General features: G+C 67.4%; 1 protein-coding gene across 1 annotated transcript; it reads right to left on the minus strand.

Annotated features, from left to right (window-relative positions):
• Positions 1 to 1,438: 1,438 nt before the first annotated feature.
• Positions 1,439 to 15,755, minus strand: GLI1 (GLI family zinc finger 1). Its single transcript, XM_030554599.1, has 11 exons — positions 15,589 to 15,755; positions 13,567 to 13,665; positions 13,207 to 13,402; positions 12,579 to 12,735; positions 12,159 to 12,257; positions 11,691 to 11,831; positions 10,516 to 10,665; positions 10,137 to 10,301; positions 7,326 to 7,574; positions 6,818 to 7,097; positions 1,439 to 4,646 (listed from the first exon to the last, which is right to left on the minus strand). Exons 1-11 carry the CDS (start codon positions 15,677 to 15,679, stop codon positions 2,473 to 2,475), a joined length of 3,801 nt encoding a protein of 1,266 aa, XP_030410459.1. The 5' UTR covers positions 15,680 to 15,755; the 3' UTR covers positions 1,439 to 2,472.
• Positions 15,756 to 16,040: the final 285 nt, after the last annotated feature.

A 16,040-nucleotide genomic window follows, 5' to 3' on the forward strand; every position in this document is an offset into this window, starting at 1 on the left:
ACTGGCCCATGGAGATTGTCAATGCTGCCCTGATGAAGACTTCACCCCCCAGCTCCTGCCCTGATGGTGTGTGGGGGAAACGTTCCCTCCTGACGCCAGCCCCGAACCCTGGCAGTCCAGAGCCCCTGTTGTTGCTGCCCCTGTTCCCAGTCAGCTGCAATGGGGCCAGCCCCTAGTGAGGGCGTGAGATGCTCACCTGGGGCCGTGCACCCCTGCTCCCCCCAGGGCTGTACAACCCCGCTGCATGGTGCCATCTCCTGGAGGTGCTGAGGCCTCGGTGGCCTCCTGCAGCGTGGAGTCCCGCAGGTGAACTGTGCCTTGCGCCACAAGCAGTCCCTTTGCCCTGGGCAGTGGCGCGGTCTCCTCTCCCCACCCCAACCCCTGGCTCCCACCCTTCCCTCTCTCCGCTGGGGGAATGATTCGACAACGGATCATGGGGCTGAGCTGAAGGGTGCATGTGAGTTTGGTGCCCTCCGGTGAGCTCGGCGAGCCAGGACACCCTAGATACACGGCCACGTCTGCTGAGGCCCAGCTGTCGGGGGCCCCTTTTCCAGCGCTGGGCCAAGCGCTGGACCGTAGCAATTGTTCGTCATTTGGTCCATTTCTACGCAGGTCCAATGTGGGAACAGACTCGATGCACCCATGGGAGGGGGGGGGGGTTTCCACGGAGCCGCCTCCACCCCTCGGCTGCTGGACTTTTATCCCGGATGGCACAAGCCACCTGGAGAGTGGCCTTCGCCGGAACGTCCTGTGGTGTTCAGCATTTTGGCCGGGGTCTGGGCAGCACTGGCCCAACGGGGCCCTGATCTTGGTTGGGGTCTGGGCAATGCCCGGCGCGACGGGGCCCTGATCTCGGGTAGGGCCTGGGCCGGGGTCGGCAACCTGTCAGAAGTGGTGTGCCGACTTTTCATTTATTCACTCTAATTTAAGGTTTTGCGTGCCGGTCATACATTTTAGTGTTTTTAGAAGGTCTCTCTCTCTATAAGTCTATAATATATAACTAAACTATTGTTGTATATAAAGTTTTCAAAATGTTGAAGAAGCTTCTTTTAAAATTAAATTAAAATGCAGAGCCCCCAGACCGGTGGCCAGGACCTGGGCAGTGGGAGTGCCACTGAAAATCAGCTTGTGTGCCGCCTTTGGCACGCGTGCCATAGGTTGCCTACCCCTGGTCTAGGCAGTGCCCGGCGTGACTGGGCCCTCATCTCGGTCAGGGTCTGGGCAGCGCCCGGCACAACGGGGCCCCGATCCTTTGGCTTCTAGCTGCTCCAGGAACAGAAATCAACAAGTTCACTCCCCTGAGGAATTTTTTGTTTAATTATTAGTTCGTACTGGAAATTTTTGTTGCTAGCAAACAGAGGATGGCGCTTTACAGGTACAAAACCCCACGGACGCGTATATATATTATGTACAGAGCTGCGCCGGGGCCGTACCCAGCACGGGGCCCGCGCCAGGCGTCAGGCGTCGGTGATTCCCCTGCCAGCCTGTCTAGCAGATCTCCTGCCCCTGGTGGGCAGGGAGCCGGGAGCGCCCGCCTGTTGCTCAGACCAAACACAGCGAACGAGACGACGGGTTTTTTTAAATTATTTTTCTTTGGTTTTTCAGTTTTAAGTTAAGACTTTGCTGCGAGCCCCTCCCCCGCTGTGCCACTGGAGGTGGGGGGGAGAGGTGGAATGAGGGTGGGGGTAAATTGCAGCAGACCCTGGCCCAGAGAAGGGGCGATAGGATGTGGGGGTCCGTGGAAGGGATACACATGCAGTATCTGATGGGAGAAGGGCCCTGGCATGGGGGCAGCCTGGCACAGGGACGGAGGGCACTGGACACTGCAGTCTGGTGGGGGCTGCCCCCCCATGGTCTGTCCCAGCCTTCCTGGCCTTGGGACAGCAGAAGGCAGGTGGGTGACAGGGCCAAGTGCCAGCCCAGAGCAGTCTCAGGGGGTTGAAGGGGCTCCAGATTCCCAGTCTGGTTGAGCAGGGATTGGCTGCGGCCACTTGGCCCTGCCCTCGAGGTTCCCCCGCCCCACAGCCTGGGGATCATGCAGCTGCCTCTGGGGTGAGGCGCACAGCTGCTTATAACAGGCGCTCCCTCTCCCTCCTGCCCTGGAAAGACTCGAGGCCCCCACGAGTGAAGTGGGATGGGGGTGGGACATCTCCTAGGACAGACCCCTAAGGGCCTGGGGGAGCTGCCCTGCGGCTGCAGAGAGGAGCAGAGGTTCGTCCTATTCCGACAAAGCCCGTAGGAGTCCCTGGAGGGAGGGACGGGTGGGTGGAAGGATGGAGGGAGGGATGGACAGATGGATGGGTGGAAAGATGGAAGGCTGGACAGATAGGTGGCTGCTGAATAGCTAGGAGCATCCCATGCCCACGGGGGGCCCCTTCTCCCGGGTGTGGGGCACTGGGCAGCCTGTCGAGGCGGGCATCTCCTGCCCGCTGGGTGCCCGGGGAGGGCGGGGGGCCGCGCAGCAGGAGGGCCTTAGGACAGGGTGTTGAGGAAGTGGTTCTCCCCAGCCAGCGAGCTCAGCAGGGAGCTCATGTCTCCGACGGCCATGTTGGGGGGCCTGGGAAGGGGCAGCTGGGCGGGGCTCAGGGCCGGGGGCTCTGGGTCATCCAGGATGGCCGTGAAGTCCAGGTGCGTGTTCTCCAGGTCCAGCGAGTCCAGGCTGTTGGAGACCTGCCCCTCCGGTGCCAGGTAGGGGAAGGAGTCGGGCTTGAGGGTCTCCAGGCTGGGGGCAAACGGCCTGCCGGGATCCTGGCCCCCACAGCTGGCCGGCTGGTGCCCCTGGGCACCCTTCCCCAGCTGCATGGGGCCCTGCCCCGGGTAGAATAGCACGGCCGCCTCGGCGGGGCCCTCAGGCGGGGCGTGGAGGGGGGGGAGCCGCGGCAGCCTGTGGGGACTGGCATCGGGGGGCTCGCAGGAGGGGCTGGGCTGGCCTGGGCTGCCCACGTAGCCCAGGCTGTTCTGCCTGGTCGGGGGCTTGGGCCCGCCAGGCGGGTGGGGCACCAGCTCAGGATTGAAGCACTGGCTGGCTGGGGGCTGGTTCTCAGGCGGGCCCAGGGGGTGCCCTGGCTTGAGTGGGTAGCCGGCGTACTTGGGGCTGAGGTACGGCTGGGGTGCCGGGGGATGCCGCAGAGGCTGGCTGTGCCCAGGCATCCCGCCCAGCCCCATCATGGGGTCCCCGGCCTTCGGGGGGGGCTGCGGCTGCTCCCCCCACATCAGCGCCTGCTGGGACTGCACGTAATTCCGCACCATCAGCTCCTTGACCTGCAGCATGGGGGTCTGGGGCCGCCTGCCCGGGGGGGTCATGGCGAAGCAGGAGCCCTGCTGGGGCTCGGCCTGGTACCCGCTGCCGGGGGCGGCCGCCATGGCCCTGGGCTGGCCGAACGGAGCTGCTGCCGGCTGCTGCACATTCTGGCAGGGGGTCAGCGCCGGTGCCGGCAGCTGCTGCTCGGCTTTGATCTGCAGCTGGCTGAGCTCGCCAAATTGCTGCCCGCCGGCGAACCTGCCTGGGTGGCACAAGTCCATGTGCTTGGGCTGCGGCTCGCAGGCACCAGGAGTCGGGTACTGGTGCTGGCAATGCCGGCTGCCCAGTGGGCTGGGCACCATGGGGTTCATCTCCAGGCTCCCCGGGACGGCCTCGTCCCAGGGCGCCAGGATGCTGGCATCGGGCGGGCGCATGCCCTCGAAGTGCTGGTTCACCTGGCACTGGGGGAGGCAGTAATTCCCCTCCAGCTCCCCGTGGGCACCTGGGCTCAGCTGCATGCCCCCCATGGTCCTGTGGGCACTGATATAGGCACCCTCCCCCTGCAGCTCCATGCCTGGCCCCTGGCACTGGAAGCCCTGCTCCGGGTAGCCCAGGTACTGCTCCATCTCCACGGGCCCTTCCATGGCCACACTCTCCAGGAAGACGTTCTCGCTGATGCTGGGCGGGCGAGGGGAGAAGAGGTGGCGCTGCAGGCTGGCGTCGGTGCCCCCGAGGGGCTGCAGGCCGGCCCTGCCCAGGGCCGACGTGCTCACATTACCCATGCTCTTGAAGCGCTGCACGCTGGGCGCGGGGTGCGGCTCGGCCGCCGTCCGGGCAGGGTCACTGGCCCGCCGGGTGCCGTGCCCGGGTGCCAGGTGCGGGTGGAGGCTGTAGCTGGGGTACTCGGTGGTGCCGTGCCGCCGCAGCGAACCATTGGCCAGAAAGGACGGCCCGGCTGGGCCCGGGTAGTCCCCGGGGAACCCCGTCCTGCCACCCAGGGCCGCCCGCTCCATGCTGGGCAACGGGGTGGGCGGGGGGCCGCCCGTGGCTGCGGCGTACTTGGCTTTGAGGTGGTACTGCTGGGCCGGCGTCAGGCCCGGCAGCCCCCCGCAGTGGCTGGCCTCGCTGGAGCGCCGGGAGGCATCGGGGGAGATAGGGTCGTAGGTGTCGGCCAGGCCCAGGCTGTTGGGGAGCCCCCCCAGCCCCTCGGCGGCCCGCGGGTAGGGCGAGGCCAGCGAGGAGCGGCGGCTGACGGTGTAGGCCGAGCTGACGGTGCTGGTGGTGCTGGCCCGGCGCTCGCTCGCCGGGGGTGCGGAGGCCAGGTCGCTGGCGGAGAGCTCCAGGACGCGGCGGTGGGAGGCCGCGGGGGGTGGGCCGCACAGGCTGGGCATCTCCCCGGTGGGGCCTGCAAAGGAATGGGGTGGGGGTGGGGGTTACTGCAGGGATGGGAACGGGCCTGGCTCCCAGGGCACAGGCCCAGCACCTGAGGGGTGGGGAAGGATGGGGGGGGTTGGGCCAAAAGCCAAAAGCCAAAGCACAGGGGCAGCTGGGGGGTGCAGGTACATGTTGGTGGCCAGTGGGTGCAGGTGCAGGTGCATGTTGGTGGCCGGGGATCAGGTGTGTGAGGGTGGCTGAGGGGGGTGCAGGCAGCTGGGGGTGCAGGTGATTGGGAGTAGCTGGGGGCGGCTGGGGATGGCTGGGGGTGCAGGTGACTGGGGGTATCTGGGGAGTTGCAGGTGCCTGAGGGCGGCTGGGGGTGCAGGTAGTTGTGAGTAGCTGTGGGGGTGCAGGTGACTGGGAGTATCTGGGGGGTTGCAGGTGCCTGAGGGCGGCTGGGGGTGCAGGTGGTTGGGAGTAGCTGGGGGGGTTGCAGGTGGCTGGGGGGGGCTGGGGGGTGCAGGTGGCTGGGGGTGTGTGTGGGGTTCCAGAGCTAAACTCTTGTTCTGTAACTGAGCTGGCGTTGAGCTGGCTGCAGGGTCCTTTACCCTCCCCTTGGGGCTGGCTGCCCCCCATTCCTTTTATCCCCAGGGCAGTGGGGCGGCGGGGGATGGGGGTGGGGCTGAGCCCGTGTGTCCTGGAGCTGGTCTCAGCTCAGAGACCCCTAGTGGCCCTCTGGGAGGCTGGACCCACCTGCCCCAGCCCTGTGCCCTGCCGGAGGCACAAGCCCCCCAAGTCCCCATCTGGCCCCACTCACTGGAACTCCCCAAGCCTGTCCACCCAGTGCCACGCAGCCACCTCTCGGGTGGAGCACGGCAGCTGTTTAGACCAAGATCCCTCCTCCAGGCCCAAGATGCAGCTGCCTCCGGGGCTGGGGCAGAGAATGTGTCCCATTGCAATGGCAGGGGAGGGGACACGGAGGGTTGGGGGGCAGAGCAGAAATACTGAGCTCGGAATGTGGCCGGGACCCCAAGCTGAGTGCAGCTCCGGTTTATGTCTTATCTGTAAGACAGGACCTGTGGGAGCAAAGCGCCCCCTGGTGCCATGCCACTGGGACCAACGCAGCCTGATGGGGAGAGCGCCCCCTGCTGAGTCCCCGCCCTGCTCCCTACAGCACAGCGCCCCCTAGTGCCGCACTGCGGCAATGGGACCAACGCAGCCTGATGGGGAGAGCGCCCCCTGCTGACGCCCCTGCCCAGCTCCCTACAGCACAGCGCCCCCTAGTGCCGCACTGCAGCAATGGGGCCAGCGCTGACTGCCAGGGGAGAGCGCCCCCTGCTGAGCCCCTGCCCTGCTCCCTACAGCACAGCGCCCCCTAGTGCCGCACTGCGGCAGTGGAGCCAGCGCTGACTGCCAGGGGAGAGCGCCCCCTGCTGAGCCCCCCGCCCTGCTCCCTACAGCACAGCGCCCCCTAGTGCCGCACTGCAGCAATGGGGCCAGCGCTGACTGCCAGGGGAGAGCGCCCCCTGCTGAGCCCCCGCCCTGCTCCCTACAGCACAGCGCCCCCTAGTGCCGCACTGCAGCAATGGGGCCAGCGCTGACTGCCAGGGGAGAGCGCCCCCTGCTGAGCCCCCCCGCCTTGAACCCTACAGCACAGCGCCCCCTAGTGCCGCATTGTGGCAATGGGACCAACGCAGCCTGATGGGGAGAGCGCCCCCTGCTGAGGCCCCTGCGCTGCTCCCTACAGCACAGCGCCCCCTAGTGCCGCACTGCGGCAATGGGGCCAGCGCTGACTGCCAGGGGAAAGCGCCCCCTGCTGAGCCACCCGCCCTGCTCCCTACAGCACAGCGCCCCCTAGTGCCGCACTGCGGCAATGGGGCCAGCACTGACTGCCAGGGGAGAGCGCCCCCTGCTGAGCCCCCGCCCTGCTCCCTACAGCACAGCACCCCCTAGTGCCGCACTGCAGCAATGGGGCCAGCGCTGACTGCCAGGGGAGAGCGCCCCCTGCTGAGCCCCCCGCCCTGCTCCCTACAGCACAGCGCCCCCTAGTGCCGCACTGCAGCAATGGGGCCAGCGCTGACTGCCAGGGGAGCGCGCCCCCTGCTGAGCCCCCGATCCGCTCCCGGCACCCCCTTCCTGCCCAGGGTGGTTTCCCGCCCCAGCCCTCGCTGGCCAGGCCCTGCCCGGCCGAGGGCTCACCGGTGCCAGGGATGGCCGGCAGCTGCAGGCCCTTGCTGGGCGGGGGCTTCCGCAGCTGCTTGTACTTGTCGATGCGGAGGTTCTCCAGTCGGCGCAGGGCCGAGAGCCCCGAGGCACCCATGGGCTCCCCTGGTGGGGGGTCCTCCAGCGTGGACAGGTCCTCGAAGCTGCCGCCCGGGTTGGCATTCATCTCCACCCCGCTGTCGTTGTTGTTGGCGCTGCCGAGGGGCGAGCGTTCGCTGCTGCAGGACGACTGCTCCCCGGGACTGGGCTGGGGCTTCTGGGGAGACAGGGAACGGGGGTGGGGGGGAGGTACCGGCCCCTCATTAGCCACAGCCTCTGGGGCACGCCCTGGCCGCACGCCAACCCCCCGCAGCTCAGGCAGTGAGGAATTCCCTCCCCCCGCAGCCCAGAATCCAACCCCCCCATGGCAGGGCCTTGTCCTGTAGCATGGAAGCCCGGAGCCCCCTGTGCCCAATTTGCCCCCCTGCCCCACCCCACTCCGTACCAAAGTGGCCTCAGGCACCATCAGCTTCCCCTCGTCCTTCCTGCCCTCGCCGGGGCAGCCTCCCTCCTTCTCCTGCTTCATGTCTGCGGGGCCCCCCAGGGCAGCCAGCGCCCGGCTCAGCACCATGTCGCCCCGGTGCTTCTTGGTGACGTGGGCATCGGGGCCGTGCACCGTCTTAACGTGCTTGCGCAGGGAGCTGGGGTCCGTGTAGCGTTTGGTGCAGCCGGGGATCTTGCAGACGTACGGCTTCTGCATGGGGGGGGCGAGATGGGGGGGTTAGCTCAGCCCGGGAGACAGCCCCATGGGCACCTCTGGGCGTGGAGAGCTGCCCGCTGGGGAAGGACCAACTCAGATTCCATGTGATTCTAAAACCGGGGGTGCCAGCCCCAGGGAGGGCCGGGCACTGACACGGGGAGGGAGCCGTACTGGGGGGCATGGAACGTGCCCTATTGGGAACAGAGGCAGTGCCAGACCCAGGGTCCAGCTAGCCCAGGTTCCTGACTGTGCCGGGGGGGACTGTGGGCAGCAGCAGCTGGGGATCAATCCCCCTGAAGTGTGAGGCAGGCTTGAGCCGCGTGGCACCGGGGGGCAAATCCCGGAACAGCTGGGGGGGTCTTGCTCCAGAGCGGGAGCTCGTGGGGCAGGGACGGGTCTGTGCTCAGGGACCAGCCTCTGCTGGCTGGCTCATTACACAAGCAGCTCTGCGTCTCCTGGAATTGACACCTCCCATCTGTTATTGTCGAGTGTCAGAGGGGAGCCGTGTTAGTCCGGATCTGGGAAAAGCGACTGAGTCCTGTGGCACCTTAACAGAAGTATTGGAGCAGGAGCTTTTGTGCGTCTGACGAAGGGGGGATTCACCCACGAAAGCTTATGCCCAAATCAATCTGTTAGTCTTCAAGGTGCCACCCGACTCCTAGTTGCATTGTGAGCTCCCTGGAAGAAAACACCACCCATAGCCAAGAGTGAGCAGCTCCTGTTGTCCAGCCTAAAGAAAACCCTCCGGTCCTCGGTTTCCCCATAAACAAATCTCCCGTTCTCCCTTCAACCATTGTATTTTCTCTACAAACCCCCCCACCTCTGCCCAAGTCAGGGTTCTGATGCCTGGACCCAAACGCTGCATCATTTCCACTGGGCTCCATGGGCTGGGGCCTCTGCCTGGCTCCCGCACTCAGGACCCTGAGCTCCCACCCTCACCTGGGAACCCCGACCAGGTCAAGCCTCATGGAGTGGGTGAGCTTCCCCCTCCCCCCGTTTCCTTTTGTACTGCGGGTATTAACCATGGAACTGTCCTATTGCTCCTTTGGGTGCGTATCGCTAGCGTCACTTTTACGCTTACGCTGCTTGCGTCTCTCGCGCTGAACTTTCCCCTTTTGTGTTTTTAGCTTCCCTGTTCACGCTGCAGCAACGCTCCTGTTACCTAAGCTAAGGATCCCTGCAGCGCCCCGAATACCGTGGGGTTTGCTCATCAAGGGGGTTACTACAGTACAGAGTGTGTGTGTGTGTGTGTGTGTGTGTGTGTGTGTGTGTGTACAACCCCCCCCAGAGTAACCCTAATCAATGCGCGTACCCCCAAGTAAGGGGCACATCTGGTAATGGGGGGGCGTAGCTCCTTGGCAGGGGGCTGATGTGGGGGTGCATCTTGTTGGCATGGGGGAAACAGGCTGTACCATGATGGATTGGGGGCGGGGGGGAGTGTACCTCGTTGCAGTGGGGGCAGTGGGCTGTACCATTTCAGATGGGGGCTGTACCTCATTGGAGTGGGGGGAGCAGGCCGTGCCATAGTGGCTGGGGGCGTACCTCATTGGAGTGGGGGGCGTGGGCCGTACCACGTCAGGTGGCAGGGTGTAACTCCTTGGAGTGGGGGGAATGGGCCATTCCATGTCGACTGCAGGGGTGTGCCTCTCTGGAATGGGGAGAGCAGGCTGTACCATGTCGGGTCAGGGGTGTACCTCGTTGGAGGGGGGGAGCAGGCTGTACCATGTCGGGTGGAGGGTGTACCTCATTGGAGTGGGGGGAGCAGGCTGTACCATGTCAGGTGGGGGGTGTACCTCATTGGAGTGGGGGGAGCAGGCTGTACCATGTCGGGTGGAGGGTGTACCTTTATAGCCCATGAAAGCTTATGCTCAAATAAATGTGTTAGTCTCTCAGGTGCCACAAGTACACCTGTTCTTTTCACAGATACAGACTAACACCCCGTACCATGTCGAGTTGGGGGGCGTACCTCATTGGAGTGGGGGGAGCGGGCTGTACCATGTCAGGTGGGGGGCATACCTCGTTGGAGTGGGGGGAGCAGGCCGTACCATGTTGGGCGGCATACCTCATTGGAGTGGGGGCAGTAGGCCATACCATGTTGGGTGGGGGGGGCGTACCTCATTGGAGTGGGGGGAGCGGGCCGTACCATGTTGGGGGGCGTACCTCATTGGAGTGGGGACAGTAGGCCGTACCATGTCAGGTGGGGGGGCGTACCTCATTGGAGTGGGGGGAGTGGGCTGTACCATGTCGAGTTGGGGGCGTACCTCATTGGAGTGGGGGGAGCGGGCTGTACCATGTCAGGTGGGGGGCATACCTCGTTGGAGTGGAGGGAGCAGGCCGTACCATGTTGGGGGGGCATACCTCATTGGAGTGGGGGCAGTAGGCCATACCATGTCGGGTGGGGGGGGCGTACCTCATTGGAGTGGGGGGAGCGGGCCGTACCATGTTGGGGGGCATACCTCATTGGAGTGGGGGGAGCGGGCTGTACCATGTCAGGTGGGGGGTGTACCTCGTTGGAGTAGGGGGAGCGGGCTGTACCATGTCGAGTGGGGGGCGTACCTCGTTGGAGTGGGTGCGGTTCTGGTGCTTGGCGCGGTCCGAGGCGTTGGAGAAGGCCTTGTTGCAGCCCTCGTGCTCGCAGACGTATGGCTTCTCGCCCGTGTGCGACCGCAGGTGGGTCTTGAGGTTCTCCAGGCGTGAGTACGCCTTGTGACAGCCCTCGAACTGCGCAGAGAGCTGTGAGAGAGACACCACCCCCTGCTGCCCCGCGGGGCACCCACAGCCCCCCCCGGACATACACGCCGCCCCCACCCCCCCGCACCCAGAGCACAGTCGCAGATCCCCCCCAGGATCGGCACCCAGCGCCCGACACCTGGGGGGAGGAGAGTCCCACCCCCGCCCGGCTGGTGTGTCTGGCCTGCGCCCGGCTCACACTCACCGTGCACTTGTGAGGCTTCTCGCCCGTGTGCCGCCGCATGTGCACCACCAGCATGTACTGGGCCTTGAAGGGCCGCTGCTCCCGTGAGCACTCCAGCCAGTGGCACACAAACTCCTTCTTCTCCCCGTGGATGTGCTCGTTGTTAATGTGCTGCGGGGCGGAGCAGGGTGTGGGTTGGGGGGGCACCCAGCCAGCAGCCCCCAGGCCTCTGCAGAGACGGCTTCCGGGGCTGGTTCAGGGGCACAGTGGTGATAGGCAGGAGGCTGCGGGTCAGGAGTGAGGGGCACTGGCAGAGCTGGGGATTGTGGGGAGCCCAGGGCTGGGCCAGGAGGGGCTGCAGGTCAGGGGTGAGGGGCACCAGCAGAGCTGGGGATTGTGGGGAGCCCAGGGTTGGGCTAGCAGGGGCTGCAGGTCAGGAGTGAGGGGCACTGGCAGAGCTGGAGGTGGGGAGCCCAGGGCTGGGCCAGCAGGGGCTGCGGGTCGGGAGTGAGGGGCACCAGCAGCGCTGGGGATTGTGAGGAGCCCAGGGCTGGGCTAGCAGGGGCTGCGGGTTGGGAGTGAGGGGCACCAGCAGCGCTGGGGATTGTGGGGAGCCCAGGGCTGGGCCAGCAGGGGCTGCGGGTCGGGAGTGAGGGGCACCAGCAGCGCTGGGGATTGTGGGGAGCCCAGGGCTGGGCCAGGAGGGGCTGCGGGTCGGGAGTGAGGGGCACCAGCAGCGCTGGGGATTGTGGGGAGCCCAGGGCTGGGCCAGGAGGGGCTGCGGGTCGGGAGTGAGGGGCACCAGCAGCGCTGGGGATTGTGGGGAGCCCAGGGCTGGGCCAGCAGGGGCTGCGGGTTGGGAGTGAGGGGCACCAGCAGCGCTGGGGATTGTGGGGAGCCCAGGGCTGGGCCAGCAGGGGCTGCGGGTCGGGAGTGAGGGGCACCAGCAGCGCTGGGGATTGTGGGGAGCCCAGGGCTGGGCCAGCAGGGGCTGCGGGTTGGGAGTGAGGGGCACCAGCAGTGCTGGGGATTGTGGGGAGCCCAGGGCTGGGCCAGCAGGGGCTGCAGGTCGGGAGTGAGGGGCACCAGCAGTGCTGGCGATTGTGGGGAGCCCAGGGCTGGGCCAGCAGGGGCTGCAGGTCGGGGCTGATCCTGCAATGGGCTCGGGGGTGTCTGAGCTGGCGTCCCCGACTCACGTGCACCAGCTGCTCCTGGGTGTCGAAGTCTTTGCTGCACCCCTCCCAGTGGCAGTTGGTCTCGTACACGGCCTCTGCCTCCTGCTTCCCGTCCTCCTTCTCCAGCTCCTCCCGGGGCTCCAGCATCCCCAGCAGGGGGTCCTAGGACAGGGGGGCACCGCCGGGTCAGCCCACGCACCCGCCAGCCGAGCGAGGCTGGGCCCCGGGAGGGGGTCACCGATGGGCAGACACCCCCCTCCCCCGTGCTCATACCAGCAGCGCCCCCTGTGGGTGACGGGCGACGTGGCTGGGTTGGGGTGTCTGGGCCCAGCGGGGGAGTGGGAGCTTGGGGCAGCCTCCTGCCGGTGGCCCCAGGTGCCCGCGGGCGACATGAGCAGGGAGCCTGGGGGCGGCTGCCGTGGCCGACGCTGGGGGGCTGGACTCTGAGCCTGGCTGCGGGGCGAGGGGGAGTCGGACCCTGCCTGTTACCTGCGTCCCCATGGAGGCTGGGCTGGAGACATCGCCCTCCGATCTCTCCTCCAGGCCCTTGGTGCCCAGAGCGTCGCCCAGGCTCGGCTCTGATTTCATCTGCATTGGGAGGGGGAGAGAAACAGGATGAGCTCAGGCAGCGGGGGGCCCGTGAGGGGCACGGCAGCCCTGCCCCTCCACTGGGCAGCACTCCAGCTTCCCCCCCACCGGGGCTTGGCGCTGCCGCTCCTGCCAGGAGGGGGTACCAGGGCTCCAGCCTGGCAGCTTCCCCCTGCCCGCGTCGCTGGGGCTGGCGGGCAGGGTCGGGGGGCCTGGCTCGTTAAACACCCCAGACTACAGTGGGGACGGGCCTCAGTGCTGCCCCCCTGTGACCATTGTGTGCCGTGCGCTTGGCGCTCCTCCGGGGCGGGGGCCCCTTACCTGGCAATGCTTCGGTGTCCCGCGGGGCGGGGGATGGTGCAGGAACCCCGGCCGGCTGGAGAGGTGTTCATGGGAGCCACAGTGGGGCATGGGGGGGCCGAACGCTGCCCCTTGCCCCTTCGGGTGAGCCATGGGGCTTTGGAAGCCCAGGGATGGGCTGAAAGTCAGAAGGAGAGTGAGTGTGACCCCCCCCGGGAGGTGTCCCCCACCATCCCAGCCTGTGGGGAGCGGCCCCTCGCACCCAGCCTCGGGTCTCCTGCCATGTGTACAGCAAGGCAGAGGGGCTCAGCCTACCCCAGACCCCCTCCCTGCACTTGGCAGAGACTCAGTCACTAATCTGCCCCCCCCACTCCCTCACTGACACATAGGGAAACTGAGGCACAGAGCAGCAAAGGGACTTGGCAAAGGTCACACGATGGGTCAATGACAGAGCCGGGGATGGAACCCAGGAGTCCTGGCTCCCAGCCCCCCTTGCTCTAACCACTAGGCCCCCACTGTCCTCCCAAAGCTGGGGAGAGAACCAGGCTGCTCCAGGCTCTGGAAGTTGGACTGGACAGGCTGACAAAGCACCTTTTCCACCTCTCGGCTCAGGCCAGGCCAGCTCTGGGGCCTGCCCGCCCGCGCTCACCTGATGGTGCCAACGGAGAGGTGCCCGTAGGAGCCGCTGGCCGAGGCGCAGCGTGAGTTGATGAAGGCCACCAGGGAGTTGGGTGAGGTGCGGATGACGGTCTGCAGGTCGATGCTGGCGTCGGACAGCGGCGAGATGGACAGCGCCCGCTTCTTGGTCAGCTTGGCCGCACTCCGGGGCGTGGAGAACCGGGACCCTGGGCCAGGCAGAGACGGGGAACCGGGGCTGAGTGTGCTGGGCCCCGATGCCCCCTCTGGCACCAGCGCCCGTCCCCCACAGAGCGGGCTGGGGCATCTGCTGGCAACCCCTCCCCTTCGCCCACCCCCCAAGGCCAGCCCGATCCCCCGGGCACTGACCTACCGGTGGCATTCCCAGCATGCTCGTTGCCCGGTGCCAGCCCGTACCCATGGTGACTGCCCATCAGGCTGGCCTGGTGGCACACGGGGAAGTCGTTCAGCCCTGAAAAGAAGGGGAGGTCGTTAGTCCTGGGCAGCCCCCGCCCCCATCTCCCAGGGCTTGGTGCTGGGGGCGGGGCAGGGGATGGACGGACGGAGGTCGGACAGGTGGAAGGGGCGGGGCAGGGGATGGATGGACGGATGGCGGGACAGGTGGAAGGGGCGGGGCAGGGGATGGACGGACGGATGGCGGGACAGGTGGGAGGGGCGGGGCAGGGGATGGACGGACGGATGGCGGGACAGGTGGGAGGGGCGGGGCAGGGGATGGATGGACGGATGGCGGGACAGGTGGAAGGGGCGGGGCAGGGGATGGACGGACAGATGGCGGAACAGGTGGAAGGGGCGGGGCAGGGGATGGACGGACGGATGGCGGGACAGGTGGAAGGGGCGGGGCAGGGGATGGACAGACGGATGGCGGGACAGGTGGAAGGGGCGGGGCAGGGGATGGACGGACGGATGGCGGGACAGGTGGAAGGGGCGGGGCAGGGATGGACGGACGGATGGTCGGACAGGTGGAAGGGGCGAGGCAGGGGATGGACGGACGGATGGCGGGACAGGTGGAAGGGGCAGGGCAGGGGATGGACAGACGGATGGCGGGACAGGTGGAAGGGGCGGGGCAGGGGATGGACGGACGGATGGCGGGACAGGTGGGAGGGGCGGGGCAGGGGATGGACGGACGGATGGTCGGACAGGTGGAAGGGGCGGGGCAGGGATGGACGGACGGAGGTCGGACAGGTGGAAGGGGCAGGGCAGGGGATGGATGGACGGATGGTCGGACAGGTGGAAGGGGAGGGGCAGGGATGGACGGACGGAGGTCGGACAGGTGGAAGGGGCAGGGCAGGGGTTGGACGGACGGAGGTCGGACAGGTGGAAGGGGCGGGGCGAGGGATGGATGGACGGAGGCGGGACAGGTGGGAGGGGCGGGGCAGGGGATGGACAGACGGATGGTCGGACAGGTGGAAGGGGCGGGGCAGGGGATGGACGGACGGACGGCGGGACAGGTGGAAAGGGCGGGGCGGGGGATGGACGGACGGAGACGGGACAGGTGGAAGGGGCAGGGCAGGGGACGGACGGACGGATGGCGGGACAGGTGGGGGGGCGGGGCAGGGGATGGACGGACGGATGGTCGGACAGGTGGAAGGGGCAGGGCAGGGGATGGACGGACGGAGGTCGGACAGGTGGGAGGGGCGGGGCAGGGGATGGACGGATGGATGGCAGGACAGGTGGAAGGGGCGGGGCAGGGGTTGGACGGACGGAGGTCGGACAGGTGGGAGGGGCGGGGCAGGGGATGGACGGACGGATGGCGGGACAGGTGGAAGGGGCGGGGCAGGGGTTGGACGGACGGAGGTCGGACAGGTGGGAGGGGCGGGGCAGGGGATGGACGGATGGATGGCAGGACAGGTGGAAGGGGCGGGGCAGGGGTTGGACGGACGGAGGTCGGACAGGTGGGAGGGGCGGGGCAGGGGATGGACGGATGGATGGCAGGACAGGTGGAAGGGGCAGGGCAGGGGTTGGACGGACGGAGGTCTGACAGGTGGAAGGGGCGGGGCAGGGGATGGATGGACGGAGGTCGGACAGGTGGGAGGGGCGGGGCAGGGGATGGACGGACGGAGGTCGGACAGGTGGGAGGGGCGGGGCAGGGGATGGACGGACGGAGGTCGGACAGGTGGGAGGGGCGGGGCAGGGGATGGACGGACGGAGGTCGGACAGGTGGGAGGGGCGGGGCAGGGGATGGATGGACGGAGGTCAGACTGGTGGAGGAGGGGTGGGGCGAGGGATGGAGGGATTGGGGGTGGAAGGGGGCCCGGGATGGAGGGACAGGGGGTGGGACCGGTAAAGGGGCACAGAGGGGGCAGGGGCCGCGGCTGGTCCCCGCAGACCCCGTGCCGATGCTCCGGGGTGCAGGGGCCGCGCGGCCGGGACTCACCGTCTGCCAGGCCCGGGCCGGGCACGTGCCGGGGGCGCAGGTAGCAGTGCTCCATGTAGCCGCTCCTGGGGGGGTTCCTGGGGTTGAACATGCTCCGTCAGGCCCCGGGCGCGCTCAGGGGCACATCTGCTCCGGGCAGGGGGGGAGCCGCCGACCCCTCGGGGGGCAGGCCTGGGGGAGAGGAGGGCGGGCGTTGGTACCCTGCTGGGTAGCCATAGTCCGTGGGCTGCCCCATGTGGCCCACTCCTGCCCAGCCCCCTAGGTCAGCCCCTGGCACCCACTCCCCACTGGCCCAGTGGTAGCCACACGCTGTTCCCGCAACGCCCCCTGTCTCCAGCAGAGGGAGCCATGGCTGCAGAGCCCAGCCCCCCCCAGCCGATGCTGCTGCCCATCCCCACGGCCTCTGGCGCCTCAGAGGGTGCCCAGCCCCCCCCAGCCAATGCTGCTGCCCA

This window comes from Gopherus evgoodei, chromosome 3 (genome assembly GCF_007399415.2).
Source record: "Gopherus evgoodei ecotype Sinaloan lineage chromosome 3, rGopEvg1_v1.p, whole genome shotgun sequence".
NCBI classification, from domain to species: Eukaryota; Metazoa; Chordata; order Testudines; family Testudinidae; genus Gopherus; species Gopherus evgoodei.

Bases quoted from the DNA above. Each gene is read 5' to 3' on its own strand.
- GLI1 (XM_030554599.1), bottom strand. From the start codon at position 15,679: ATGTTCAACCCCAGGAACCCCCCCAGGAGCGGCTACATGGAGCACTGC. The intron at 13,403-13,566 runs GTAGGTCAGTGC...TGCCTGGCCCAG, and splicing joins GCATGCTGGGAATGCCACCG to GGTCCCGGTTCTCCACGCCC. The intron at 11,832-12,158 runs GTAACAGGCAGG...CCCCTGTCCTAG, and splicing joins CAGCCTCCATGGGGACGCAG to GACCCCCTGCTGGGGATGCT.